This window comes from Pseudopipra pipra, chromosome 15 (assembly GCF_036250125.1).
Source record: "Pseudopipra pipra isolate bDixPip1 chromosome 15, bDixPip1.hap1, whole genome shotgun sequence".
Taxonomy (NCBI): Eukaryota; Metazoa; Chordata; class Aves; order Passeriformes; family Pipridae; genus Pseudopipra; species Pseudopipra pipra.
In genome coordinates this window covers 10,643,675-10,663,523 of record NC_087563.1, presented here as the reverse complement: position 1 = coordinate 10,663,523, position 19,849 = coordinate 10,643,675, and the positions used below count along the sequence as shown (strand labels likewise).

General features: G+C 62.2%; 1 protein-coding gene across 10 annotated transcripts; it reads left to right on the top strand.

The window, feature by feature from the left end:
* The first annotated feature begins 29 nt into the window (after positions 1 to 29).
* Positions 30 to 17,135, top strand: PDLIM7 (PDZ and LIM domain 7). Of its 10 annotated transcripts, XM_064671828.1 has the most exons (24): positions 30 to 131; positions 1,356 to 1,462; positions 4,836 to 4,987; positions 5,282 to 5,312; positions 6,894 to 6,910; positions 7,516 to 7,670; positions 8,020 to 8,056; positions 8,653 to 8,691; positions 8,796 to 8,950; positions 9,287 to 9,323; positions 10,147 to 10,301; positions 10,669 to 10,705; positions 11,326 to 11,364; positions 11,487 to 11,641; positions 12,007 to 12,043; positions 12,866 to 12,904; positions 13,015 to 13,169; positions 13,525 to 13,561; positions 14,488 to 14,546; positions 14,679 to 14,913; positions 14,990 to 15,170; positions 15,332 to 15,452; positions 15,880 to 15,995; positions 16,235 to 17,135. In XM_064671828.1, the coding sequence occupies exons 2-24, from the start codon at positions 1,358 to 1,360 to the stop codon at positions 16,319 to 16,321; spliced, it is 2,181 nt and encodes a 726-aa protein (XP_064527898.1). In that variant the 5' UTR covers positions 30 to 131; positions 1,356 to 1,357; the 3' UTR covers positions 16,322 to 17,135. The 10 variants fall into 10 exon arrangements, with proteins under 10 accessions (XP_064527898.1, XP_064527899.1, XP_064527900.1 ...); XM_064671829.1 differs by lacking the exons at positions 10,147 to 10,301; positions 10,669 to 10,705 and having other exon boundaries at positions 31 to 131; XM_064671830.1 differs by lacking the exons at positions 11,487 to 11,641; positions 12,007 to 12,043; positions 12,866 to 12,904 and having other exon boundaries at positions 31 to 131.
* The last annotated feature ends 2,714 nt before the right edge of the window (positions 17,136 to 19,849 follow it).

The following is a 19,849-nucleotide window of genomic DNA, read 5'->3' as shown; positions in this document are numbered from 1 at the left end:
CCCGCCCCGTCCCGGTGCTACATAAGGCGGGTCCGGGCCGGGCGGGGGCGGTGCCCGGGTTCGAGTCCCGAGTCCGTCTGATCCGTTCGGCGTCGCTCCTCGCCCGCTCCGTCGGGCCCCCCCGGCCGCGGGTGAGTGGGGGTGCGGGGGGCCTGGGCACGGCGGAGGGCTCCGTGCACTGCGGGGGAGATGGGGACGCAAGAGATGGAGGACTGGGGCCTGGGTCGGGGAGAAGGCGGATGATCGGGGTCGGGCCCGTGCGGGGCAGAGCCGGCGGGGAGGGGTGGTGCTGTGCGATGGGGAGGGGTCGCGTGGCCCCCTGCGGGGCAAGGGGGAGTCCCCAGCAGTCGGAGGGGCTGCCCAGGCTGTGCGCGCTGGGGACCCCCAGTCCGGCCGAGCCCGGTCCCGCCGGGAGGGGTGCGGGGTGTCCGCCCCGTCCCGGCGCCTCGCTGGAGCTTGAGCGGCTGTCGGGAATGCCTGACACGCAGCTCTTCCCCCGGCCCTCCCGAGCGGGGAGCGGGCTGGTGTCGTCTTACACGCCTTATATAGCCCGCACCGGCCCGGGGAGAGCGGGGGCACGCTGGCCCCCGGCCTTGCAGCCGCCCCGCCGGCCCATGCCGGGCGCGGGGAGTCCCGCAGCCGGCTCCGCTCCACCCCGGCAGGAAGGTCCTGGGGCGTTTTGCGGGGGTCTGGCGGCTCCATCCAGGTGAGGGGTGGCAAGAGGCTGGTGCCGGCCCATCTGCCCGGAGCCTTGGCCGGCTGACAGCTGTCAGGCAGGGGAGCGCTGGGATTCCCTCCCGCCAAAGCCCTGGAGATGGGCTCACTCCCAGGGAGCATCTGCTCAGCCGGCTGCTGGAGTGCCAGCCTGGCTGCTCTGCCAGGCACCTCGGGTGGCATCACGCAGCTCCTGCGCTGCTGCTGCTGCTAATTCATCCGGCAAAATCGCTTCTGGTTCATATCCTTCCATACCTGCTGTTGCTTCTCTGCGGTCTAAACAGCCTTGGCTCTCAGCAGTGTGAATTGCTGGGGTGCGGCAAAGGAGAGCACATCCCAGGTTTGGGAGGAGAGCGAAGCCCACAGACACTCCACTGTGGGTGGCAGCAGGGCTGTGTCTGGCTCTCTGGCACTAGTCAGTGTTAGCCTGGGCCCCTCAGCTCTGACGTTGCTGGAGATGCTGATGGATTTGGGGTGCGTCTCTAACCACAGTGTAGGATGGTCAGGGTGGAGTTACAGCTGGAAATGTGACCTGCCTCCTTCTATCCTGCCCTGCCAAGTGCTGGGCCCCCTCCTCGGCTGCTCTCCCTGCATTGTTCCCATGTATCCTAACGCCAGGATCACACCCTCTTCCCTTGCAGAGATGGGCGACATGGAGTCCTACAAAGTGATGCTGAATGGGCCAGCACCCTGGGGCTTCAGGCTGCAGGGAGGGAAGGATTTCAGCATGCCACTCTCCATCTCCAGGGTAAGAGAAGCCAAGGCTGGTGACACCCATCCTTCTTCCTGCCTCTCTGGGAGGGAGGCTGTGACAGCAGTGTCCAGGTGGCTGAGTCAGAGTCCTACAGGGGATGCAGATGAGTTGGGGCCCCGGGAGTGCTGCATCCTGCCCTGCCTGGCTCCATGTAGCCTCTCTGGTGCCTTATCAGCTGCAGCCCGGCACAGGGGTGTTCCGGGCAGAGAACTGCAGCAGAGACGTGAAATGCTGCACAGCCTCTGCAGAGGGGGCAGGGGAGGCCCCTTCCGGAGCATGCCCACCACAGGGGGAAGGGATCTGCTCTCTGAGATGTGGGACTGCCTTCCTGATTGGCACCCTAACGCTGGGATCGGCATCCCAGGACTCAGCCAGTGCCCTTCTGCCCTCCCTTCCACTGCACAGCTCCTAACTCCATGCCTGAGCTCATCCCTGAAATGGGCAGGGAGAGGAGGAAGCGTGCACTGCTGCCTGCACAGGGACATGATTCCCTTCACAAAACCATCCCATTTCTCCTGGGAGAGCCGTTGTGCCGCAGCTGGTTGTGACTGAGGCCTCTGGTTTGAGCTGTGCCCGGTGCAATGCTCAGCCAGGCCAGGTCTGTCCCCGGGCGGATGCTGGCCATGCCTCTGGCCACACAATTGCCTTATAAGCCTTGGAATGTGACTGCAATGCCTGTGCCTCTGGCGCTCGGGCAGCTGGCACAGAGGCTGCTTCTCGAAGGACAGCTTTGCTCGTGGCACCGGATGCTGCGTGGGGCCCTGTCCCCGGCATGAGCTCGGCACTGCATGCCTGTCCCAGAGGACACAGATCTCTGCAGCACCCAGGCAGGGAGGACGGGCCCTGAGGGCACCATGTGAAGCTGGAGTCACCAGCACCGCCGCCCCAGGGCCCACTGATCTCTGCTGAGCACGCAGGGAAAGCCTCAGCGAGTTCATTCTCTAAAAAATGTTTCTCTTGGCTGCGAGCCAGCGCTTAACAAAGGGTCTGGTCGGATGAAGGAGCCTCCCAAAGCCCAGGGCAGGGGCCTTATGAAGCAGCACTTGGTGGGGCTCGGGCAGCGCTGCTGTCAGGAGCAGTGAGGGGATGTAGCCAGCTTTGGGGGGTTCTCTATTAAGAGCAGGCTTTGTGGCAGGGCGATGTGCTCTGTCTGAGGGGAGGGGTGAGCCTTGCACTGCTCTGCACTCCAGAGACATTCCCAGCCCCAGAGCTCCTGCCCAGAGCACACTGCTGCCCTTGGCCACTGCTTCCCATGAGCTTGCCCTGCTAGAACGGGATGTAAGGAAGCATCCTGCCTCAGCTCTGAGGGCTGCAGTGAGGTCCTGCTCTGTGGGGCCAGGGACCACAGGGGGAAAGCAGCACTGGCGTGTGCTCTGGCTCTTGGCTGTGTCCCTCTCTGTAACACTACTGGGTGAGCTGTCAGGCTGCTGCAGCTCACTGGCCACACACAAAAGAAGTGCCACTATGACCCCCTGCACGTGGATCTCCCGTGGCAAGGGGCTCTGCTGGGGCACTGACACCTGGGCAGACTGTACACTGCGGTCCCTGTGGCAGAGCAAGGGCAAGGGCTGCCATCTGGGGAGCTGGGTGCTGTGTGACACATCCCAGCCTCTGCCAGCTGGGGAAGAGGGGAGACCCTTGGTTCTGCTGGCAGGATGGTGCTGGGGGATGCACCTTCCAGCCTCTCCCCACCATGCTGGGCGATGCTCTGTCCTGGGGGTCCCTGGAAAGGGTGGCAGGTGGGCATCTCTCTGGGTGGGGTGACAGAGGTGCAGGGAACAAAGGACTGGCTGGGCAGAGAAGGGAGGAAGGAAATCCTGGGTTTAGGTTAGCAGGCCTGGGTGGGAAGCGGGAGGACTGGCACTGCCACAGCTCCCAGCTGAGCTGGCACCTGCCACAGGGGTTTCCTGGCGGGCCAGCATGGAGGGGGACGGAAAGTGCTGACCGGGCTGGGTGAGGCTGTGTGACGCAGCCTGACGTGCTCTCCCCTTCCCGACTGGCCGTGTGAAAACATTTCCCAGCTCCTGCTCCTGCCTGCAAACCCACACAGCCGCCCTGTGCCTTCCCCAGCCCTCCAGGGCAGCAAGCCGGGGCTTGCAGCAGCATGGCCAGCCGGCACCACTGCTGCCGAGGGCACCCTCCCGTGCTGGGCAGGAGGAGCAGGCACTGGGCTGAGGGGTGGCAGCAGGATGCAGGCGGAGCCGAGCCACATCCAACCCGGCTATGGAGTTTTGCCTCACATAGAGTGCCAGTATTGGTGTAGGGAAGGGGAATGTGGCTCTGGGGTGAGCCAGGCTCTGCGCACGGGCAAGGAGGGGCCAGGACTCAGCGGCAGGGATTTTTCAGCCCTCTGACAGTGCTGGGAATCTGGCTCGCTCCTTTTATGTTCACGTCGAACAGGACTTGAGGAAATACTTGGTCCGAGTCCAAGTGCCTCGAGTTCTTCCATGCTGGAGGAGCAGGAATGGCTGCATCCTGCCCACGTCTGTCTGTCTGTCAGTGCCTGGGAGCTGTGTGCGGTGCTCTGGGCCCTGCTCGCCTCTGGCTGTGCATCCCTGGTGGGAGGGGAGGGCAGGACAGGCTCCACTTCCTAGCACTGGGCTGACGGGGCTGACGTAGAGCCGTGCAATGGAGCCACAGCGGGGGCAAGGCTCTGTGTCCGGGAAGGAGAACCCGTGGCTGTGCTCTCGGCTGTCCCGGCGCGACGATGTCTGGGGGAGCAGCGTGGGTGGGAGCGGGTGTCTCCCTGCCTTGGGAGGGCTCCTGCTCCTCTGTGGGAATGAGGTAATGTCTGCGCCTGCTGGGAACAGGACGGGAGCATGGAGCGCGGGCGGCTGGGGGGAGTGCCCAAGGGGTGCCTCCCCTGACCCCCCCTCGCCCCAGGCGAAGGGCTGGACATGCCTGTGGTTTGCAGTGAGATGTGGGCTGCCCAAAGGGCCCTGACTCACTGTGCTCCCTTCCTGCCCCGGGACCACAGGGATGGCTCTGAGGGGTGGCCAGGCTTCCTGCCGAGGCTGAGCCAGCACCGCCTCCGTGTTTGGCGTCATGGGGATGAGGCCCCGGGGTGCTGGCAAGGTCCCCAGCTGTGCCAGAAGGCAGGGACTGGGCAGCACCCTGGGGTACTGCTTTGCCCTCTGCTGCTGCTGCTGCCGAGGGGAAGAAGCTGCTCTGGGCTCATGCACTGGGAAATGAGGAGTGAGCTGGGTGTTCCCACCTCCCCCTGGGTCAGGCCTGTGTGGGTATCCTGTGCTGGGCTGGGAGCCTGAACCCCAACAGGCCCCTTGCCTTCATGAGGACGAGGACATCCCTCTGCTCCCGAGCCAGCACTTGGCTGTTCCAGCTCTCCCTGATTCTGTCTGTCTTGCAGCTGACTCCAGGTGGGAAGGCGGCTCAGGCTGGTGTGGGAGTGGGCGACTGGGTGCTATACATCGACGGGGAGAGCACCAGTGCCATGACACACATTGAGGCCCAGAACAGGATCCGTGCGTGTGGGGACAGGCTCTGCCTCACCCTGAGCAGGTAGGAATCATGGGTCCTGCAAACATGGGGTCTTGGTGTGGCCAAAGCATAGCCAGGGCCATCTCCCAGCATCTCCATATCCTGGCATCACTGTTCTTTGCTCAGAGCTGGGCAGCCCCTGGCTGGATCTGAGTGCTCAGCTTGGCCGGATGAGGCTTAGCCTGGCTGTGAGCCACAGGGCAGTGCCAGCAGGCCATGGCTCCCCTTGGGTGGTTGTTGCATCCCTGGGGTACCAGTGTCCCAGTAGTGCCTGGGCCAGTTCCAGCACCTGCCCATCTGTCTCCTCTCTTGCAGAGCCCAGAACCAGCTGGGGAAGCCGCAGAAGGTACGTGTCGCTCATGGTGCTGCAGTCGCAGCTCAGCCTTGTCTCAGGGAAAGGGACTCTCTGAGTGTAGATGGATAAATAGATTTTGCTCCTGGGGCTCACAGGCTTTTAGGGGACTGGGGTGTGTTTGGAGATCTAGATAACCCCACTGGAGGAGCAGCTCTGACCTCTGGCACCGTGGAGGATCAGAGGGAACAGGGTCTGCTCGGGAGGCAGCTTGGCCCAGACTGTGCCCCTGCTGGTGCCAGGTGTGGGCAGGGGTGTAGAGGGGCCAGTGCAGGGGAGGAGACTGGGCAGGTGCAGCACAGTGTTTGCTGGTGCTGGGGAGTGCCCTGGCATAGGGAGGCAGGGCTGAGGTCGGTGACCAGTGGCTCCTGGATGGAAGCCACCTACCTGGGTTCAGCTTTGTGCCACAGGACGGTTGCAATGGGTGTGTGTGCATGTGCACCGCCCTGCCATGGGCAGCAGCAAGCGTCCGGGGCACCTACTAATCCTCCAATGACCCTCAGGCTGGATTTGTGACCTGCTGTCACTGGGCTGGCTGCTCTGTGGAGAGAGGTGCCAGCCTGGCAGAGCCCAGTGTCCAAGGTGCACGTGCTGTCCAGCTTTCCTACCTGGCTGCCTGCTGCGCTGCCTGGCCCAGGGCTGCCCTTTGCATGCTGCTTGATGTGTGAGCCCGTGTCTGTGTGTTTTGTCTCGCTCAGGACTCACTCCCCTGCTCTGAACCCCTGAAATATAACTTCGCTCCCAGCACCGCCCTCAACAAAACAGCTCGGCCCTTTGGGGCCGGCTCGCCTCCGAACCCACAGCCCGGGCTGGTGACGAAACCTGTGACGTACGCGCCCCTGGCGCCCACCTGCACCCCCCAGCACAATGGGTATGTTGCTGTCCGTCCTGCTTCCTGAGGACTGGGGGGAGCCCGCTGCCCGGCCCTGCTGTGCCTTGCATGCCAGACACCGAGGGTGGGAGTGGGTGAGAGTGCCCATGCTGGGGTTCCCGGTGGCTGGTGCTGAGGTAGCACAACAGGACTGTTGCACACAGGGACACACAGCCACACTTGTGCCAATCCCTAGCTTAGGGACGTGTCAGCCTGCGGAGAGTCCTACAAGGCATGACACAGCAGCTGTAGCAGGACACTGGCTGGCATCTGCGGCAGCAGGGAAATGGTGGCTGCCTGGGGATGTCCTGCTGGTCCCCTGGCTGGTGGGATAGGGTGAGCAGAGTGAAGCCCTCCAGCCCTGCACAGCACCATCATCACCCAGCTCTACTCAGCTGCCTGTGTCTGGCAGCTCCTGGTCCCTCCTGAGAGAGCTGCTGCGGTGCCCTGGAACTGGGCAATGGGGTGGGATGTGGCACCCAGGCCTGTTCTGGGGCTTGAGGGAGCACAGTCTGGTCCATTGGCATCTGCCCCTGTGTCCCGGTGTGCTCACAGCCCTGGGCGAGCCGGGTGTGAGTCTCAGGGGTAGAGGGACTAATGTAGGCCATAGGTGAGCTCTGGAAACTTCTTGGGTGCTGCAGATCTAATTTCACCTTCCTTTTTCTTTCTTTCTCTCCTCCCTTTCTCTTTCCCTCTCCCTACAGGTGCTGAGCCTTGACAAGTCAGTAAGCCTTTTGCCTGCTCTCTCTATCCTCCCCACATGCCTCTTCCCTGCTATTGCCCTGTTCTCCGGGGCAGGGCCAGCCTGGGGACGGGCAGCACGTGCTGCTCTGCCTGTGTGGGTGGGTCACTTCTGGCAGCAAGCTGTCCCCAACCTGAAGGGCAAGTGCTGCCTGTCTCTGCCAGCTGCTGGGGCCCTGGAGTGTCCTTGTGCGTGGTCCCTTCCCTGCTCCCCAAGATGTGGCTTGGCCGGTCAAGGGCTGATGGACTGTGCTAGGCACCCTGCCCAGGGGCAGGTGGCATGCCATGGGCAGTCACTAGGCTCTGGTGCAGCTCTCCCAGTGGTGGTTTTTTGAACATGTCTAATTCTTGCTCTGTTCTTTCTCCTTCTGGCCCTTGGGACCAGTATCACACTATCAGTCCAAAGTCGGTCCTTCGTGGGCCAGGTCTTTACTGGAGAGGAGTAGAAGGGTGGGGAGTAAGGACACATGTGGTGTCTTGAGTACTGGTGTGCTGTGGTTCTTTGCCAGGGGAGGTGTGGGGCAGCCCCAGGGAAATGATGCCATGAGATCTGTCAGATTTGACAGATGACTCTGTCACTCACAGGCAGCCCCCTCAGCTGCTGGAGCCCCCCAGCAGCCCCGTGTGCGACCCTGTGAAGCTGCGGATGTTAGAGGACATTGATGACTCGCAGCCCCACAGCTGGACCTCCCAGTCCCGCTCCTTCCGCAAACTGGCCCGGCTGGTGGGCGCAGACAGCAGTGAGTTTCCACGTGGCCTGGCACTGGCTGGCTGCCCAGCTTTGCCAGGACAACTGGAGCTGGAAAAAGGCTGTGGTGCATTGTGGCACTTCAGTGTTGGTTTTGGCCCCATGTGGCCCCTGTGGGCCAGCTGAGCCAGTGGGAGCTGCCTGGGGCTGTGCGTGGGCTCGTGGTGGTGCCGCTGGTCTGGGGCTGTGCTCTGCCCCATGGCTGGGCAGGGCGGTGCAATGGGGCAGGTGGGTGGCTGGAGGAGAGGGTGTTTTCCCTTTCCTGTTCCTTTTCCATTTCTTTTGTCTCTGGGCCTCAGTTGCCACAGACTGACTCCACCTTTCTCTCCTGTTGCATTCAGTGGAGGATGGTGAGGATGAGCTTGTTAAAAAGCCCAGGTAAGGGGAACATGTGCAGGGGTGGTAGCAGGAGCCATAAGATGCTCAGCCCACGTGGCTGCTTCATCCTCACAGCTTGCAGTCACTCTGGGGATGCTCTTTGCCCTGTTGCTGTTTCTTCTTTCCTCCTCCTCCATCCTCTCCCCTTCCCAGAGATGAGCTGTTGGTGGAGCCGCAGAACCTACCCTGTGCTCAGCCCACCACGGGCACTGCCAGTGCTCAACCACTGCTCTGAGTTTCACCTTGGGAGGGTCCTGCCCGGACACCCACTGGCCAGATGGGATGTCCTGTGCTGGGTAGGACCCGCTTGGCACTGCTGGCACCAAGCTGGGGAGACCAAACTCTGCCATTGCTATTTAAGCAAATGGTATCTGGAGAAGGCTGGTGGCACTAACAACACATTGCTGGGGGTGCTCTGAGGTTCCAGGCACTGCCTGGACCTGGGGCACAGTGTGCCCTGAGCCTGGTGTGGGGCAGCTGGGCAGAGCTAGGTGAGTGTTGCCAACTTCTCCTGCTGCTGGAGTGCATTTGTGAGGGATGGGCTGAGCCCTGGTCAAATCCTGAGTGTTGTGCTGCCGTTTTTTTCAATACCACAGGGATGCCCATGGGTCCGGCTGGGGCACAGTGGAGCAGTGGTGAGTGCGAGAGTCTGATGAAGGCACCTTTGGGAGCATTATCCTGTGCTGAAGCAGGGTCTGTGCTTGGTGCTGACTGAGCTCCTGCCCTCTGTCACTCACAGGCAGCCCCCTCAGCCGCTGGAGCCCCCCAGAAGCCCCGGGTGTGATCCTGGGAAGCTGCGGATGTTAGAGGACGCTGAGGACTGGCAGCCCCGCACCGGGACCTCCCAGTCCCGCTCCTTCCGCAAACTGGCCCAGCTGACGGGCACAGATGGCAGTGAGTTCCTGCAGGGCCTGGTGATGGCTGGGGGTGATGGACTGTGTTAGCTAGAATCTGACAGAGGCTGTGGGGTGATGTGTCACTAAATGTTTGGTTTTGGCTCCCTTGAGGGCAGCTGAGCCAGCGGGAGCTACCCGAGGCTGTGTGTGGGCTTGTGGTGGTGCTGCTGCTGGTCTGGGGCTGTGCTCTGCCCCATGGCTGGGCAGGGCTGTGCAATGGGGTAAGGGATGGTGAGTGGGGAGGTTGGTTTTCCTCCTTTCCCTTCCTGCTGTGCCTGGTCCTTGGTTGCCTCAGACTGACTCCATCTTCCCCTTTTTCTCCTGTTGCACGCAGTGGAGGATGGTGAGGATGAGCTTGTTAAAAAGCCCAGGTAAGGGAAGCGTGTGCTGGGTTGGCAGTAGGAGCTACAACATGCCCACCCTGGGCTCAGCCCACCTGGCTGCTTCATCCTCACAGCTTGCAGTCACTCTAGAGAAGCTCTTTTCCCTGTTGCTCTTTCTTTTCTCCTCTCCTTGTCCTCCACCCTCAGGTCCCTCTGTCTTCTCCATCTCCCCGGAGATGAGCTGCTGGCAGAACTGCAAAGCGTGACCTGTGCTCAGCCCACAAGAGGCACTGCTAGTGCTCAGCCACTGCTCTGACAATCACCTTGGGAGGGTCCTGCCCAGGCACCCCCCTGCCAGATGGGGTCCCCAAATAGGGTGTCCCTGTGCTGGGTAGGACCTGCTGGGCACTGCTGGCGTGGAGCTGGGGAGGCTGAGATGCAGCACTGTGTACAGTACTGTACACTGGACACAGTGGGTGGGGGTGGCTGGTGGCACTGATAACACCTTGATTGGGGTGTTGGGAGTTCCTGGGCAGGGACTGGACTTGGGGTACGATGTTTTGGTGGGCTGTAAGGCTGGTCAGGAGTGAATGCTGACGGTATTTCTGTAAGGCTTATGTATCCCTGAGCTGGTGGGGCATACGGGAAGGATGGGCTAAGCTATGGGTCAACCACTGACTGTTGTGCCACCGTTCTTTCTGATACCACAGGGAAGCCTGTGTGTCCAGCTGGGGTACAGGGCAACAGCGATGAGTGCTGGGGTCGGGCAGAAGTGTTGGCATGTGCCAGGGCACCTTTGGGAGCACTACCCTGTGCTGAAGCAGGGTCTGTGCTTGGTGTTAGCTGAGCTCCTGCCCTCTGTCACTCACAGGCAGCCCCCTCAGCTGCTGGAGCCCCCCAGCAGCCCCGTGTGCGACCCTGTGAAGTTGCGGATGTTGCAGGACATTGATGATTCGCAGCCTCACACTTGGACCTCCCAGTCCCGCTCCTTCCGCAAACTGGCCCGGCTGGTGGGCGCAGACAGCAGTGAGTTCCCATGTGGCCTGGCACTGGCTGACAGGCTGGGTGTGCTCAGCTTTGCTGGGGCATCTGGAACTGGATAAAAGCTGTGGTGTGTTGTGGCAGTGGGGCATTGGATTTGGCCCCATGTGGGCCCTCTGTGGCAGCTGAGCCAGTGGGAGCTGCCCAGGGCTGTGTGCAGGCTCGTGGTGGTGCCACTGGTCTGGTGCCATCCTCTGCCTCATGGTTGGGCAGGGCTGTGCATTGGCGCAAGGGGGCAGCAGGAGGAGAGGGCGTTTTTCCTTCCTTTCCCTTCCCTTTCCTTCCTGCTGTGCGTGGGCCTCAGTTGCCACAGACTAACTCCATCTCCCCCTTTCTCTCCTGTTGTGCTTAGTGGAGGATGGTGAGGATGAGCTTGATAAAAAGCCCAGGTAAGGGGAGCATGTGAATTGGTGGCAGTAGGAGCCACAAGGTGCCCACCTGGGGCTTAGCCCACCTGGCTGCTTCATCCTCACAGCTTGCAGTCACTCTGGGGATGCTCTTTGCTCTGTGCAGATTCTTTTCGCCCTCTCGGTCCTCTCCCTCCCCCAGACTCGGGCTGTTTCCAGAGCTGCGCAAGAGGCACCACTGGTGCTCAGCCACTGCTCTGACTACTGCCTCAGGGGGGTTCTGCCTGGGCACCCAGCTGTCAGACAGGCTGTCCCCAAACAGGCTGTCCCATGTGAGGTGTGCAGGCAGGACCCTCTGGGCACTGCTGGCACGGAGCTGGAGAGGCCAAAGTGCAGCACCGTGGACTGGACACAGTGGATGGAGATGGCTGATGGCACTGACAGCACCTTGCTGGGGGTGTTAGGGGCTGCTGGGCTGCAACTGGTCTTGGGGCATTATGTTCCATGCAGTTGTGGAGCAGCTGCAAGGCTGGTTGGGAGTCAGTGCTGCCAGCATTTTCACATGGCTTGTGCCTCCATGGGACTGAGGACATATGGGAAGGATGGGCCGAGCCATGGATCCACCATTGACAGTTGTGCTGCTGTTTTTTCTGATGCCACAGGGATGCCCATGGGTCCAGCTGGGGCGTGGTGGAGCAGCGGTGAGTGCCAGGGTCTGGCAGAGGTGTTGGCATGTGGCGGGGCACCTCTGGGAGCACTACCCTGTGCTGAAACAGGGTCTGTGCTTGGTGCTGGTTGAGCTCCTGCCCTCTGTCACTCACAGGCAGCTCCCTCAGCCGCTGGAGCCCCCCAGAAGCCCCGGGTGTGATCCTGGGAAGCTGCGGATGTTAGAGGACGCTGAGGACTGGCAGCCCCGCACCGGGACCTCCCAGTCCCGCTCCTTCCGCAAACTGGCCCAGCTGACGGGCACAGATGGCAGTGAGTTCCTGCAGGGCCTGGTGCTGGCTGGGGGTGATGGACTCTGTTGGGGTAGCCAGAATCTGACAGAGACTGTGGGGTCATGTGACACCAGGGCTTTGGTTTTGGCTCCAAATCACCCCTTGAGGGCAGCTGAGCCCGGGAGCTGCCCAAGGCTGTGTGTGAGCTCGTGGTGGTGCCACTGGTCTGGGGTTGTGCTCTGGCCCCATGACTGGGCAGGGCTGTGCAATGGGGTAAGGGGATGGTGGGTGGGGAGGTCGATTTTCCTCCTTTTCCTTTTCCTTGCCCTTTCCCTTCCTGCTTTGCCTGGTCCTTGGTTGCCCCAGACTGACTCCATCTTCCCCTTTTTCTCCTGTTGTGCACAGTGGAGGATGGTGAGGATGAGCTTGTTAAAAAGCCCAGGTAAGGGGAGCATGTGCAAGGGCTGCATGTCCCAGGCAGGTGTCTGGGCACTGCTGGCTCTGAGCTGGGGATGCTGAGCTGCACCTTAGCTTTTCGGGTGTATGGATAGTGGAGGAGTCTGATGGCTCTGGGAAACCTGGCGATGAGATGCTGGGAGGTGCGGGGTAGTGCCTGCACTTGGGGCACATTGTCCCTTGAGCCTGGTGTGGAGCTGCCAGGCAGATAGACTGAGCTGGGTGAGTACCACCAGCTCGTTTGCTCTCACTCTCGCTGCTTGTGGTGACTCTCAGGAAGCTCTTTGCCCTGTAGTGGTTTCTTGTCTCCCTCTCTGTCCTCTCCCTCTCCCAGAACTGACCTGTTAACAGAGCCACAGAGCCCCCCCTGCCCTCAGCCCACAACAGGCACTGCCAGTGCTCAGCCACTGCTTTGACCATTACCTCGGGAGGGTCCTGCCTGGACACCCACTCACCATACACGTGTCCCCAGATGGTGTCCCTGTGCTGGGCAGGACCCGCTGGGCACTGCTGGCACCCAACTGAGGAGGCCAAGATGCAGCACCGTGTGCTGGACACAGTGGATGGGGGTGGCTGTTGGCACTGATAACATCTTGATTGGGGTGTTGGGAGGCACTGGACAGCAGCTAGTCCTGGGGCATGATGTCTTGTGGGGCCATAGAATGGCTGTAAGGCTGGTCAGGAGTGAATGCTGTCGACATTTCCACGAGGCTCGTGTATCTTTGAGGCTGTGGGTGTGTATGTGAAGGATGGGCTGAGCCATGGGTTGACCACTGACTGTTGTGCCGCCGTTTTTTCGATGCCACAGGGATGCCCGTGGGTCCAGCTGGGGCACGGTGGAGCAGCGGTGAGTGCCAGGGTCTGGCATGTGGCGGGGCACCTTTGGGAGCACTACCCTGTGCTGAAGCAGGGTCTGTGCTTCGTGCTGGCTGAGCTCCTGCCCTCTGTCACTCACAGGCAGCCCCCTCAGCTGCTGGAGCCCCCCAGCACCCCTGGGTGCAACCCTGGGAAGCTGCGGATGTTAGAGGACGCTGAGGACTGGCAGCCCCGCACCGGGACCTCCCAGTCCCGCTCCTTCCGCAAACTGGCCCAGCTGACGGGCACAGATGGCAGTGAGTTCCTGCAGGGCCTGGTGATGGCTGGGGGTGCCAGACTTTGCCTGGGTTGCTGGAGCCCAGCAGGGGCTGTATTGTGGCACCAGAGTGTTGTTTTTGGCCCCATGTGGTCCCCATGGGCAGCTGAGCCAGCGAGAGCTGCCCGGGGCTGTGTGTGGGCTTGTGGTGGTGCTGCTGCTGGTCTGGGGTTGTGCTCTGGCCCATGGCTCTGGCCCAAGGGCTGTGCCTTGGGGCAGGGGGATGGCAGGTGGGGAGGTCGGTTTTCCTCCCTTCCCTTTCCCCTCTTGCTGTGTCTTGGCCTGGGTCTCAGCAGACTGACTCTGTTTCCTCCTTTTTCTCCTGCTGCGCTCAGTGGAGGATCATGATGAGATGTTTGTTAGGAAGCCCAGGTAAGGGGAGTGTGTGGCAGCAGGAGCCCCGTGGGGCTGCATGTCCTGGGCAGGACCTGTTGGGCATTGTTGCTCCTCAGCTGGGAATGCTGAGCTGCACCGTTGTGTCCCAGAAACAGCAGGTTGGGGGTGACTGATGGCACTGGCAAAATCCTGCTGGGGTGTTTTGATGTTTGGGCAGCACCTGGGGCATGGTGTCCTGTGGGCCTGGTGCGGGGCAGCTGGGCAGAGCTGGTGGGTGTCACCCTCTTCTCCCTGTGTGGGGCAGGGAAGGGAGCCAGGGCTGTTCCTCACTCCATGAAGCTGGGCAGGAGTGGTGCACCGCACCCCAGTTTTTGCCTTCACCTGTCTGTGATGCCTTCTGCCCTGGTGCTGTGGCCCTTAGGTTCCAGCTCTGCCCAGTTTGCTCTGCCACTAATAAAAGCTCCTGGGTTTGTAGCCATCTCCTTTTGTGTTTACCCTGGAGAGGAACAGAGCCACCGGCTCTCCCTCAGTCCCTGTCCCCTCTCTTGGGTGGGCTGTGCCTCTCTGGCCCTGGCTTGCCCTGCTTGTCTCCAGTTCTGCTGAGTTGGGCCCCAGGGCTCCCTGCATCACATTGGGTCCAAGCCCCTCTGCATCCCAATGTGACTGTGAGTGATCACTGCGTGTGAGCAGGCAGCCAGAGTCTGTGGGGTCCCTGGGGCCCCTGGTCAGTCTGACACAGCCCAGATTCCTCCCTCCTGCCACTCCTCAGACCACCACAGTGGGTACCAGTCACCCTAGGGGTGCTGTGTCTTGGCAGGGCTGATGGTTCCTCATCACCAAACCAGCTACTGGCTGGGCACGGGGGCTTGGCCAGGTCCTGCCTGCTTGTTGGGGTGGGGGGCCCTGCCTGCACCCTCTGGGCAGCAGAGTGGGGCAGGCTGGATTAACTGCATGTTCTGTAGCCAGGTCTCCGTGTCGGACCCATCTCCAGGAGCAGCGATGAAGACTGAGCCAGGACTGGGTGAGCAAAACATCTCTGAGCTTTTCGGGAGAGGGGTGGGGCTGCTGGGTGATGCCACTCACTCAGCCACGGGTTCTGGGAGGGGGCTGCAGAGGAATCAGGACTGTTGTAGAGACGTGTGTGTGCATGCAGCCCCCAGGACCCCCACTGCCACCCCGGGCCCCACCAGCCGCCCACCGTGGGCTGTGGACCCGTCGTTCGCCGAGCGCTACGCTCCGGACAAGACGAGCACAGTGGTGAGCAAGCACAGCCAGCCGGCCACGCCGACCCCCATGCAGAACCGCAGCTCCATCGTGCAGGCGGCCCAGCAGGCCCCCGAGGGGCCCGGCTGCACCCCCCTCTGCTACAAGTGCAACAAGGTCATCAGGTGAGCCCTGGCCATCACCACCCCCTGCCAGCATCCTGGGCTCTGGCATGGCTGACATGGCTCTGTCCTGCCACAGGGGACGGTACCTGGTGGCACTGGGACATTATTACCATCCCGAGGAGTTCACCTGCTGCCAGTGCAGGAAGGTGCTGGATGAGGGCGGCTTCTTTGAGGAGAAAGGTTCCATCTTCTGCCCCAAGTGCTACGATTCACGCTACGCGCCCAGCTGTGCCAAGTGCAAGAAGAAGATCACCGGAGTGAGTGTCCCTCAGTCTGTCCTGCACCTCCTGTCCTTGCTCCCCGCTCACCTATGAGTGCCTGGCTCTGTCCCTTCCCACCCTAATCCCATCCCATGGGATCCCTTGTCCCTTCCTGCCCTGGGTGGTCCTGCTTCTGGCTGACAGTGGCTCCCTTCCAGGAGGTCATGCATGCTCTGAAGATGACCTGGCACGTGCAGTGCTTCACTTGCAATGCCTGCAAAACTCCCATCCGCAACCGAGCCTTCTACATGGAGGAGGGACAGCCCTACTGCGAGAGAGGTAGGACCCAGGGACCCCACGTGTCACCCCATGTGGCCCTGGTGCACTGTTGGGGCTCAGCAGCTGCCCACAGGGGTTGAGGGGTGAATTGCCCTGGGCCATGGAGAGCTCCTGCAGCCCCGAGTTCTCCATCCCAGTCCTCCCGGTAGTGCCATCGCTCCTGTGTTGCCATGGTGATGAGGGAGGATGTACATCAAAGTGAGTGCTGCACCCTGGGAGATGAGATTTGCCTCTTCCCTGCAGCCCTGTGGTGCTGGGCCACCTGCATGGCCCGGACACTTTGTCTGGGGCATTGTCCCCTCAGGACTGGCAGCAGGTTGGCCCCAGGCTGTCCCTGTGGGATCCCGGTTGAGCTGCAGCCCTGCTCCTCTGGGATGAGGGGCTGTGGTGCAAAGAAATGCTGACCTGGGCTCTACTCTTCTCACAGACTACGAGAAGATGTTTGGCACCAAGTGCCGTGGCTGTGACTTCAAGATTGATGCTGGGGACCGGTTCCTGGAGGCCCTGGGGTTCAGCTGGCACGACACTTGCTTCGTCTGTGCGGTGAGCCATGTGCCTGTGTCTCTCTCCAACAGTCATGCCCCGCGTGGGGTACACCAGCAGCCCAGGGACTCTGTTGCCACAAGGTTTTCCCCACTTGTCTCTGTGCTGGGGGCTTGGGAATTGGCTCTCAGCCTTTTGGTCCCTGGCACCTGGGTGACACCAGTGTGGGCCCTGGGGGTAGGGGAGACCTGGAGGCTGACTCAGCTCCCCAACCTGACCACGTGTACTCTCCTTCCCAGATCTGCCAGACCAACCTGGAAGGGAAGACATTCTACTCCAAGAAGGACAAGCCACTCTGCAAGAGCCATGCTTTCTCCCATGTGTGAGGGGTGGAAGTTCAGCTGTGCCCACGCGTGCCCCTGGCCCTGCATGCTCCTCTCCTCCCATCCTGATGCCTCCAGGGAGCCAGGCTGGGCCCTTGGCCCTTCCCCTTGCTCCTGCCTCTTTCCCGGCAGCTCCTGGCCTGAATTCAGCTGGAGACAGTGCTGGGTGCAGAGCCCTTATAGCTGGGTGACTTCTTCTGTGCTTCCTGACTGGCCCTAGGAGCCCTGGGAAGGGGATGCTGCATGGATTTCCTGCCCCTGAACCACGCAGCATAGTGGGCACAGCCGTGCTGAGGCTGGAATCGGGGATGCTCTGGTGCAACCAGGCTGCTCCCTTGCTGCCTGGCAGCTCAGTACTGGGGCAGGGATGTTCCTAACACATCCCTGAATGGGTGAGGACCAGCCCCCTGCCACACTCTTCCTCACCTTCCCTGCTATGTGCTTAGTGCATGGGGCTGGAGACCCAGCCCTGCTCCCCTACCCACAGCAACCCCCCAATCATCCCACAGACTGCTGCAGTGGCTTCCTGCCCTGGCTGCATTCCAAGGGGAGTCCATGCCTTGCAACCCCACTGCTCCCCTGAGGCTGGCAGCACCCCCAGCCTGGTGTGCCCCAGCCCTGGGCTGGCAGCTTGTGTTGATGGCCAGCTGGCTGTCTGCTCCTGCAAGGCTTGGGCACGGCTTCCTGCCAAGGAGTGCTCTGTCACCACTGTCCTGGGCCCATCGATGCCTCCCCCCAACCCACACCCTCTGGTCGGGCTGCACTGATGTAGCCACGGTGCTTTTAATGCCTTTAATAAACACATCTCTGCGAGTGCTGGCTGTCTCCAGGCCTGCGGTTTTGCCGACTGAGATGCAGCCAGCTGGGAAGGTCATGCTCTGCCCTCATCCTGTCCCCCTTGAGGCCTGACTCAGCTCCTTCCAGCTTTCCAGGGAAAATCTTCACCTCTTGATTTCTCCTCCTCTGCCCGCGTCAGCCCGGGCTGGACCCCTTGTGCTGCCTGGGTCATCCCTCTGTTTGTAGCAGGCAGGATCACTAACAGAGGCAGTAACTAATCTGAGGGGCAAAACGCAGCGAGGGGAAATGGGGCAGGGGTCAGACCTTAGTGGTCCCCACTTACCTGGCAGTGTCCTCTGGTCCCTGCTGTGCCCTGGCCCCAAGTCCTGCACAGGGGACGAGAAGTCATGGGACACAAATGGGCCACGTGCACCAGCTCTGGGCGTTCTCCGGTGTGGGGCAGCCAAGCGTTCGCTCACGCGATGCAGCTGCTGTCCCGGAGGATGGGTGTGAGGCCCTGCCGGCACCTCCGCCTGGAACGGGCTTGAGGGCAGCGGGTGTGGGGAAGCGGGTGTTCTCCTCCTGCTTCGCTCTGACAGCTGGAACGGTCATTAATAATTGCAGCTCTTGCAGTGATGAGCAAGTGTAAGGAAAATTGTCTTGCTAATCTACTGGAAGGTTCTGCCGGGGGCAGGAGCTGGCTCTGGGAAGCCAAATGCCTCCTGGCATCACCCAGATCTGGGCAGTAGAGCCACATCTTCCTACTGCCAGCTGCAGGAGTGCAAAACCCTGTCAAAGATGAGGCGGGGAAAGGAGTGATGGAGACAGGCTGGGGCTGGGCGCTCAGGCTGGGGCACGTGTGGGCAGTGGGAGGGTCACACCGAGGAGCAGCAGGACACAGCTGTAAAAACGGTGCCTGCCTGGCAGGGCTGGGAGGAGCAGGGATGGGTGAGTGCCTGAGCGTGAGTCCCAGCTGTGCAGCCAAGGTCAGGGGAAGCACGGGGGAAGGTGAGGCGGCTGTGGCCCCACGTGAGCAGCCACTGAGCCAACCCTGGCTCAGCCAGGACAGCAACCAGTGAGTGGAGGGCAGAGAAAGGGCAGGGGGAGGCAGCCATGCGGGACGGAGCCTGCTGGGGTAGCACGGGCTGGGAACAGGTTCTGCCAGCTCAGCCCTGGGATGCCCGGCCTTGGAGCAGGGCCAGGGCAGAGCCACAGTACCACAGCCAGCCCCCCTGTGCCACTGCCAGGTCTGCACTCACAGGGGGCTCAGCTCCATTGGGTTCATGCCCTGTTGCCTCTGGCCCCTACTGTTATGGCTCTACCACCCAAGGTGCCTCTGTGCTTTGCCAAGAGCAGCTCTTGCCCACCAGCTCTGCGCACCATGTGAGGAGCTTGTGCACAGACAGCGGAAGGAGGGTCTCGGGTGGGCTGTGGAGGTGGAGCCTTGGGAGGGGCTGCAGCCTCGCTGCTCTGAGAACAAAGCCTGGCAGCGGCAGGCTTAGGGCTCCCACCATGTCCCTGAGCAGAGTCCCACCACATCCACCCCCAAAGCCATCTGAGCCTCCTGTGAGGCGCCTGACACGGCCCCAGCCCCCTCACTGGCCCCGGCAGCTGCTCCGCAGCTGTTTCCAAACTCTCACAACCTCTTAGGGTGGCTCCTGCTCTGGCCTCGCTTGCAAATGCTGGTGCAAGGAAGGCATGAAAGGGAGCAGACAGCATAGGCAGGGCCCGTGGCACTGTCCCCTGTCCCACTGGGCTCATCCACAGGCTGCACTGAAGGGCTTGGTTTGGGAACAACCCCAACCTGCAGGGATCAGGCCACTGCTGCTCCAGCAGAGACCCCTTCAGCGTGGTTCTGGTCCAGGCTGGGGGCAGTGCTGGGGGACAGGGTGATACTGCCTGCCCTAGCCGGAGCATGAGGACCTGGCTGGGAGCCCCTGCAGAGCCCTGCATGGGTCAGTGCAAAAGCAACTGTGAGAGTTCATGCAGAGGCAAAACCTCCTGGGAAAGGTGCTGTTGGACGCAGCCTGGCAGGGTTCTGAGGGCAGGCAATGTTTGGGAGCAGTGGGCATGGAGGGGCAGGCAGGCAGCAAAGGGGCCCCCAAAAAGGCTGTGCCCACCAACCCTTGCACAGCAGCAAGGGCACAGCTGGGTGTGTGGGGCAGAGCCCACGGTGCCATGTCCTTGGAGAGGAAACCTCGGGCACGGCAGCTCTGTGGAGGGGAGCTGAAGGCACAGGAAGCCTGGTGTGCTGTGTCCCCTAAGTGAAGAGGACATGGGGCAGGGGAGGGTCCGGGGATGGAGAGGACCACTCAGTGAGGTTCCCAGGGTGCAGGTTCCCGGGGGGGCAGCACAGGATGCAGGTCCCCAGAGCGGAGATGAGAAACCACCCGGGGTACAGGTTCCTATGAGGAGCTGAGACGGGGTTCAGTGTCCCTGGGGGGGGGTAACGACCCGGGGCGCGGTGTTGCGGAGACTGAGTAGAGCCCAGGCTGAGGGATGCCGGGGGCGAACCGTGTGCAGGGGCAGCCCTGGGCGGGGGCGATGCCGCCCGCACCCCCGGAGTCCCGGCCCGGGGCCGCTCGGCGCGGTCGGCGGCGTGCCCTGGGGGCGCCCCGGGGGCGCGGCGGGGGCGGGGGCCGGTCGGCGGGGGGCGGAGGGGAGGGGAAGGGGGCCGCCGTTCGCGGCGCTAGGACCGGGCGCGGCGGCGGGCGGAGCCTCCCCGCCGCTCGCCCCTCCGCCCGGCCGCTGCGG

What these genes read in the sequence shown, in the direction of transcription:
- PDLIM7 (XM_064671828.1), top strand. Translation starts at nt 1,358, where the DNA reads ATGGGCGACATGGAGTCCTACAAAGTGATGCTGAATGGGCCAGCACCC. An exon ending in GAGCTTGTTAAAAAGCCCAG is followed by an intron (nt 12,044 to 12,865) that starts GTAAGGGGAGCA and finishes TCGATGCCACAG; the next exon opens with GGATGCCCGTGGGTCCAGCT. An exon ending in ACACTTGCTTCGTCTGTGCG is followed by an intron (nt 15,996 to 16,234) that starts GTGAGCCATGTG and finishes TCTCCTTCCCAG; the next exon opens with ATCTGCCAGACCAACCTGGA.